This window comes from Centruroides sculpturatus, unplaced genomic scaffold, assembly GCF_000671375.1.
Source record: "Centruroides sculpturatus isolate CEXI.00-Female unplaced genomic scaffold, Cexi_2.0 scaffold387, whole genome shotgun sequence".
Lineage (NCBI taxonomy): Eukaryota > Metazoa > Arthropoda > Arachnida > Scorpiones > Buthidae > Centruroides > Centruroides sculpturatus.
Genome location: NW_019384709.1, coordinates 320,662 through 329,812, shown reverse-complemented (window position 1 = coordinate 329,812; position 9,151 = coordinate 320,662). Strand labels below are relative to the sequence as shown.

The following is a 9,151-nucleotide window of genomic DNA, read 5'->3' as shown; positions in this document are numbered from 1 at the left end:
TTTAAGAATTTTATTCATAAAATAAACAATAAGCCACACCATTTGAGAATGCATGATCTGAGAATCACATTAGTATAACTTTGATTTGGATGTGTAGATATTTGACACAGGTCAGCTTGAATTATCTTTGATTTACTTTTTAATTCAACTATATAACTAAAAGACCATTGCAAATACTTGAAAAACATAGGTTTGTTACATTGTTAACAAGACAGGTAAGGTAATCAAAAAACAGAAGAAGAATGCCTTTGGAATAATGATTGCTCAACTGTCTACTGAACTTCATTATAAGAGGTTACGTGCATGTTACATGGTGAAAAGTCCAGGCTGTAGGTCAGTTGTGGCAAAACTGTCCGAAAAAGTTAGTATTACTTATAGTAGCAACATATGGTCAAACATTACCAGTGTCAGCATCAGTATGTTCAGCAGTTAAAAAGTTATCTAGGAACAGTCAAGGTTGCTTATGTTTTCAAATGATTTAACAGCAGTGCTACTCTGCATTGTAATCACTACTGAAGGCCTTTAACAGAGTTTTCACAGTGAAAGCAACAACACTGAATTTAACAGCAAGCCACGTACAACTGTTCAATATTGGATGCTTGCATTATTCCAACTATTTTTTTATACATGTCATCTTATATAATGTCCTGGCCTTTAACTATATAGCTGATTTCTATGATTTTTAGTGTCTAGGTGATTCTCACCTTCCTAGATGTACTGCACTGGTTTCACAAGGACATTGATATTGCATTCATCATTTTGAAACAACAGTGCTTTAAGATTAGAAACAAATAGATTAAGATTAAATACTATACTAATAAAAAAGATAATAATTTTGAGTAAGAACCTTAAATAAGTCAGAAGATATAGTACGAACAGCAGTTTTGTTGTTATATCACAAATCAAGGGAAATAGACTTAAGACGAAGTTGGATAATTCAGCTATTGAAGATAATAAATAAATATGGATTTTCGATTAAACTGTTCATGGACCGTACATATATGGAGCAGTATAGTAAAGAAATAATATATAGTTATGGAATACTCTACTATTCAAGACATTGAAGATATATGAAAACTAGAAAACACAAGCTGGTATGCAATAATTCTAAATTATCCAACAAATAACNTCCATGAACGAAATGCTGCCAATTTGATATGTTCTGGATCTGAGGAATTCTTAGGTATGATGATTGGTTGATAAACTGGCTTACGGTATATATTCGTTTTGATCTTACCACCTTTGCATGTAATTGTTAAATCTAAGAAATTAACAATATTTTCACTTTCCTGGTCTAGTTCTAATGTTAGACCATACGGGTTACTGTTAATTAAGTTTAAAAAAAGTTGTGTATTTCTATTATTTTTCCACAAAACGAAGATATCATCTACATACCTCGCATATTATTATATCATTCTGGAAAGAGGGTAAGATATCACTTTCTAGCTTTCTTAGCACCAACTCACAAAGAACGGCTGACATTGGGCTACCCATTGGTACGCCCCGTCCTTGCAGATATGTTTTTCCTTCAAATTTGAAGAACGATGTATGGCAAATCAAATCAGATAATTCCAAAATGTGCTTATGGTATTTAATAGCATTTTTGATGTTAGCGAATAAAAAATCTCTCAAGGCACAAAAGCAAGGATGTAATTTAATCGATGGGTATAAGGCCTTGTAATCTAAGACAGTCAAGTAATTTTCTTTGATGAAAATGTAGGAATGATAGAATGTAGTATCTATCATTACAGCAACAAACATGTAAACTTTGTTTAATAAAATAGCACTGTACATACCTTTGTTTGTAGTAGTTGGTGGCAGAAAAGTGACAATGTACGAACCTTAATGCTTAGAAGGGGAATCCCCTCTAAAAAAGTAATGGGTAGCACTTCATCGGAAGATTCTTCGAGTTGAAGTCTCTTTCAGTAAAAAAACCCACCAGTGGCTAAGTGGTCTTCGTACCTTGAACACGGGGAGTTTGTTTGTGAGTTCACATTTCACTCAGACAGGCTGGCCACGTGGAGTTTTTCGGGATTTCTCCACGTCTGTAACATCTAAATAGGGGCCAGTTTCCCTTAAAAAACCTCCCAGAAGGCATTCCCCCTAGTCAGATCGCCCAAGATCGCGTTGCCATAACTTAAAAAAGAAACAAACTCTTTCCATAAGGAACAAGAAATTGATTTAAAGTTGATTGTCTTACTCTTAAGCAAAATCTTTCTCAAATGCGATAGCACATTGTCGTTTTCTATTGCCACTATGACTTTTTTCTTTCTTTGATGCCATATTGATTAAATATATAAATCACAAAACTGAAAAAAGAAGTATAGCACAAACACTCAGAAAAGCAATGCTTAACTCATGCATGCCTAACACCAACTAAAATTTGACACAAAATACTGTTACGTTTGTTATCCGAGACAAAATTTTTGCAAAATAAAAGTTCATTAACCGATTTGGTCGTTAACCAGGACGTTCATTAACTGGGGTTCCACTGTATTTTGTACATTAATATCTTTCACAAATAAGCCACATTTTTACAAAGATATAAAAACAAACCTTAACGATATGCGAATTGGCCAATTCTGTATCTTGCTATCCCACTTTGTGTTTACAACACTTTTTATAATTCGTAATGATGCACTATATGTTATCAATCTCCATTCCATTATTTAAATTAATACTATTTTATCAATGAATTACTATCCCGTGTCTTTTAAATATTCTTAAATATAGATCCTTTGATCTTTTTCTGTATATAAAATTGTTACATTGTTTCTTTCAATAATACGATTATTTTTTTACAATGCAGAACCCTTTTATGCTTCAATTAGTAAAATCCTGCATGTCGTCGGGTATTACCTGGCATTAGACCTCGAGTAATACGGTTTTGCCATATTTGTCCACATTTGTCTACGGTTCTCTCCATTCGTGTACAAATGTTGTCCGTTCGTACGTTTTGGACATGTATGTATCTTACAAAATTTTTGTTTTTGGGATTGATCGAAAGTTGGTACTTTCCTGTCTGTTTGTAGCAAGAGTGGCACCCATTTGTTTCACAACATTGCTTTATATAATAAAATAAATAGTATATATTTAAATTAAGTAATTTTAATTTGTTTAGTATGACATATCTCAAGAAGACATCATCCGAGGAAGACAGAATAAAAATATTACTGATATGATATATGAAATAGCTTCCGTTGCAAATCAGCATCTTCAAATGGTTAGTAAACATTAAATTTAATTTAATTTTTATTAGATATTATAATATCAAACAGTACACAAAAGCTATACAATATTTTATAAGACAATTATGAGGGTAGTCCCAGAAGTACTCGACCTAACAAAGAAGACACAAAAAATTTGGTAAAACATATCTTTGTTTTACAACATAGTCTCCTTTTAGCNCATTGTCGTTTTCTATTGCCACTATGACTTTTTTCTTTCTTTGATGCCATATTGATTAAATATATAAATCACAAAACTGAAAAAAGAAGTATAGCACAAACACTCAGAAAAGCAATGCTTAACTCATGCATGCCTAACACCAACTAAAATTTGACACAAAATACTGTTACGTTTGTTATCCGAGACAAAATTTTTGCAAAATAAAAGTTCATTAACCGATTTGGTCGTTAACCGGGGTTCCACTGTATTTTAAAAATTTCCTGACAAATTTGTTCGGGTTTAAATTTAGAGAATACTGCTCCTTATATTGGTATGTCAACTATGAAATGTTCATTTCTCAGTGTACCTTCCAATTAAGTGATTTCCACCATACATGTGTAGACAAGAGGTGGTGTGTGGTTATTTCATTTTATGATTTTCATAAAGGATTGAATGCAGCTCAGACTAAAAAGGACATCAAGAACATTTCCATTCACTTGGGGTATTTTCATAAGTGTTGTCAATGGTTTGCAAAATTTCAATCTGAAGATGTCAACTTCAAAAATATCTCATATCAATAATAATTTTAGCATGTAAACATTAGCAAAATGACAGTGATTTTGAAATGCTTTTATGAAATACAGTAGTTTGCCAATTTCTTGCAAGTATTTTCAGAGTCTTGTTAAGTACTAAGTTATTTTTATGCCTTTTACAACGATTATCGACACGAACTGTGTGCCGGAAATAGCCGTTACCTAATGGGTACTTTATGCGGATTCGCGATTAATGTGCCAGGCCTGGACTTTAAGCGTGCACCACAAGAAACAATGACAAAGTTAGTCAAAAAGCAATCCAATATTTAATAATAATTCTAATAATGACTATGTACAGAATTAGTAACAATCAAACAACAATTTATTCAAAGAAAATCAACAATAATAATTAACCCGACAAAACTCAAATCAATCTACTTGCTAGCTTAAATCTATTCCCTTTGGAACTCGACAAAAAATTCAAAGACTTAACCTATGTACAACAAGTCTTATGAACTAAGGTCCTAACCGTCACCTCAGTATACTAGGAACCTTTTTCCTCAACTCTCAAGACTCTCCAATCTTTGATCCACAAATCGAATAACTTCAAAACGCCTTGGAATAACTTTATCGCTATCAGACGCCTCTCTCATTCACTGCTACAAAGCTCACCATGCTCGTTGGTAACAGAAGCTCACCTCGTTCATCTTTGCTTGAGGTACGATCTTTATACTATGAGGTGACACACAATTCTGACCAAGACCACTCCCCTCATTTACATACTTATCTCTAACATTGAACTTTTGCTTTTTTCCTGGCAGCCTATTTTCCGACAATACTCTCTAACACTTTACATTATTCTTTCTGACAATATGTTGGGATGTTTTACTCTAAGGTTTAGCAAGTTCCTGAGTTGTGCTTGTGGGGTCTCCCCCCCTCTTCTCGGTGCAGACTTACTTTTTTCTGCTCGGGAGCACAAGTGTGCGTGAGTTTTTTTTCTATGGCGCTTCTTGTTGGTGAGTCGGTTTTTTTTTCTTTCTTTGGTTTTAAGTTTCTAAGGTGAGTGGTGAGGAAACCTTCGTCCTAACAAAACATAAGCCCCAAACAAAAATAGAATAAAAAGCAAAATAAAAAGTAACTAAAAATAACACTCGGAGTTGGTTCCTTACAGTCTCAGAAAAGGCAAAGCTTCACTTCTTCAACAAATTGGGAAGTTGGTGATTAGATGGAAGAAAGCTATAGATAATGAAGGGTATTATATTATTTTGATTTAGGTTGTATAGGAACCAAAGAGATTTAGAGCTTGTTTAAGTAATAAATCTGACACTTCATAACTGAGAAATGTTCCTTAATGCTCTTGCAAAGTATAAAAATATTTATGGTCAGAAGAAAGACTACAATGCTTCTACAGTTAACTGTCTGTAAGCTGTTAATGCTTTCTTCGTAGACTGTATATATCAACAAATAATACAACTCTAAAACCTTTACGATACAGCCAAATTATTATACCAATTCAAACGTTTTCGGACATCTTTAATGTCCTTTTTCAAGAACAAAGTACCATCGTACTAACTGCAATCGAATACTGGCTAATTTGTATAAACGATAACTGTGTTTTGGAACGCGCAATTAAAAAATTCTTACTAACTGCAATCGAATACTGGCTAATTTGTATAAACGATAACTGCGTTTTGGAACGCGTATTTAAAAAATTCTTATTGCGCAGACTCGTGCATTTGTTTACCGTTACAACTACATGCCATAAAATAAAATACAAACCACTACGATAATCAACCATATCTATATGCACATAACATATTTAAACGTGCTAACTATAATCAGACACTCGTGACCAATTTGTTCTTGAAAAAGGGCATTAAAGATGTCCGAAAACGTTTGAATTGGGATAATAAATTTGGCTGTATCGTAAAGGTTTTAGAGTTGTATTATTAGCTGTTAATGCATCTCTAACTTTGCTCTCACTGTAAAAAACATAGTTTGCCAGCATTATAGAATTAGTGAATTAAGAGATTTGAAAAGAGAATAGACTGATTATTTTAGTTTGAGAACTGTAATACAAAACTGTCCTGGAAGACTGAAACATTTACAATAAAAGTGCAGAAGTACTGTAATACAAAAATGTTTAGATTATTATGCATAATAATTAAACAACAAATGTAAGTTATATGCTATATAATTCATATTTGTTATGATGTTTTTATCATAGTGTATTACAATTATCAGTAAATTATATTACAGGCACTAAATTATAAATATAACATGTAGCTATCTTTAGGGAACTTAATTTAAAATATGGATATGTTCTAGGCTGAAAATGTTTAATCTGAAATATTAACTCTTAAATAATCAACTATTAAAAAATTTTGCATTTAAAAAATAAAGCAAGTATTAATATCATTAGGTATCAAATTAAAGTAGAAACTCCATATTTCCAGTTATTATATTCTGAAAAATTGTTGTAAATATGGAAAAGAGAAATATATTAGAAAATTAAGGTTATTGGACTGAAAAAATATATGATTAGAAAATACACACAATTTTTCTATTTGTAAATGTTTTTATTTTTAATTTCTGTTTCTTGTGGTAATTCGTATACCATGAAAGTTCATACAATTTTCATAACTCCCATAACTCAGATTATTTGCAGGAAGGATAATGTCCCTTGAAGACAAAGTTAAATTGCTAGCCTTCTTGTTAGATGACATATTAAGATGTCCAAAACAAGAAAGAATAGATTACAGTTGTCTGTTTTCTCTACCTAACCAGTGGATTCCAATAGTGAAAGAGAACAGTAAAATCACAATAACCATCCAGCAGGCAGCCAAAATGTGTAGTGAGTTTAATGTAACAGACTTTTATTTTGATGCCTGCATTTTTGATTTGTTAACAACTGGTAACAGCAGTTTCAGTCAGGCAGCAAGACATTTTTTTTTCTTTTCTTTTCACTAACTAATAAAACTAAAAATCTGTCTATAAACACTACACCAAATAAGGGTTACCAGATTTTAAAATTTGGTGCTTGTAAACAAGTTCAAAAAAATGTCAAACCTTTTTCTATTCACCAAATTGCCAAAGCAACTTGCTATCACAGTCATGGCTGATAGCAGTTCATGGATCAATAGTGTGATAAAAAAAAATAAGTTATGGTGAAGCCAAATTACTGATTCTAAGAATTTCTAAATCCCCTTAGAATTAGAATACATTAGAAAACTAACTTGGGATAATGTAAGGTCTTCAAAACTCAGGCAATGCATGGGTAATTGTTTATTTCTGAATTAGATACTGAAAACTACCATTGTCTTGATCTTCACTGAACTAAATGCATTTGATCATGTTGCAGAAAACTTTCTGCAAGGTCTCTACAGATATGTCATTTGCAAAGAATTGAATATTGGCCTGAAGTTGGATCATTGTTGTATGCATAGTAACCCCACAAAAATATTAGGGAGATTCAAATCAGGTTATCTAGGGCCATAAGTATATTTTAGGATATCATACAATCTTGGAACATGTGTTCTGTAATTTCTCTTCTGAGTGGCCACAAACTGTTGCACCATCTAAAGTAATATTCACTATTTATTGTTTTATTATAGAATGTGATGAATAGTTGTTGATGGGACAGATTTTCTATGTGTTGTATGCAAAGATAACATACCCATCAAGGAAGAACCAAGCTTGGTCTATCCAGTATTAGTTATGCAATTCCTCTGTGTAGTGTTATCAATTCCAAAAACCAGTGATATGCTAAACATTACTAAGGATCTCTTGATTGCAATTCATTGACATCATTAATTTTGTAGTAGTGCAGGTGCAATTTGCATTTCAGTGCTTTATTAGCACTCCTGGTAGATATGCTACTGTAATCAGACAATTTAGATTTCCAGGAATGTCTCAGTATCAGTCACCTGTTCTACCAGACCTCTGTGTCCTTAACACTACCAATTAATTTGAATTTATTGTACAGATGTTTTATGGGGACTTGTTCAGAGCAGTTTTTATTAATACTTGTCTGTACATTACCATGACTATGGATGTACTGTCCCAAAATGAAGGTGTGTTCTTCTAGTGTAAAAACCATTGTAACTTGAAATAGAGAATAAGCATTGAATGAATAACCTGTTTTCCCATGGTTGCACGACTTTTTGAAAATCTTGTGCGTATAATAAATATTGTGTTTTATACAACTGTACTTGCTATAAAAATATGAGAAACTATAAGATAAACCACATAAGTAGTACTAACAATTGACAACACAAATTGCCCTAAACATATTGACAAATAAAATAGTTCAATACTTATTGTAATTTTATCTGTTTCATTATTTTTTGTGAATGTGAAAAATGATTGTAAATATCAAATCACAAAATACATGAAAACCAAGCTATTACAATAAAAATTTTAATATTTATTATTTTTTTTTATTAGGTAACCATCATCATTAGAGAGCATTCTCCTTGTACTCCTGAGAAAACATATGTAGCTCAGACTGACTTCCTGCCCAGTGTATTTGTTGATGGTACAAAAAGCAGTGGGCCAGATAAAAATGTCAGAATTAAAGAAGAAGTACCAGGACGTCATGTGGAAATATACATAAGACATATATCTACTCGAATAGTTTTGCATCAGATAGGACATTATCTTACTTTTGCTATTCGTATTCCTCAAGAAGTTGCCATCCAGAATGGAAGAAGTGATTCCTTCGAATTGTGTGCTAAAGGATGTCCAAAACAAGAAAGAATAGATTACAGTCGTCTGTTTTCTCTTCCTAACCAGTGGATTCCAATAGTGACAAAAAACGGTAAAGCCACAATAACCGTCCAACAGGCAGCCAAAATGTGTAGAGAGTTTAATGTAACAGACTTTTATTTTGATGCCTGTATTTTTGATTTGTTAACAACTGGTGACAGCAGTTTCAGTCAGGCAGCAAGACAGGCCATGAAGGATGTGATTGCACTNAAATAAACTCCAAAGTTTTATTTGAAAAACATACTCCAGAATATGATATTTTCATTAGAGGGCTCGAAAACCCAAATAAGCGCTATAATTTCCTTCATAAGCAAAATGTTAGGCATCTTCCCCCGAATCACTATACAAAACTTTATTTATTTCCCCCAAACATATATATGTAGCTAAAATTAGTTTTAACTGATGTTAAAAGTTAAAACTAGTTTTATCTAAAATCAAAACATGTACAGCAGTACATTAACTAG

The 9,151-nt window shown here is 32.4% G+C and overlaps 1 protein-coding gene across 1 annotated transcript; it reads left to right on the top strand.

Moving 5' to 3' along the window:
• Positions 1-256: 256 nt before the first annotated feature.
• LOC111627758 (RGM domain family member B-like) lies at positions 257-8,903 on the top strand. The gene is made up of 3 exons (XM_023371387.1): positions 257-361; positions 3,122-3,223; positions 8,367-8,903. Exons 1-3 carry the CDS (start codon positions 257-259, stop codon positions 8,901-8,903), a joined length of 744 nt encoding a protein of 247 aa, XP_023227155.1.
• The last annotated feature ends 248 nt before the right edge of the window (positions 8,904-9,151 follow it).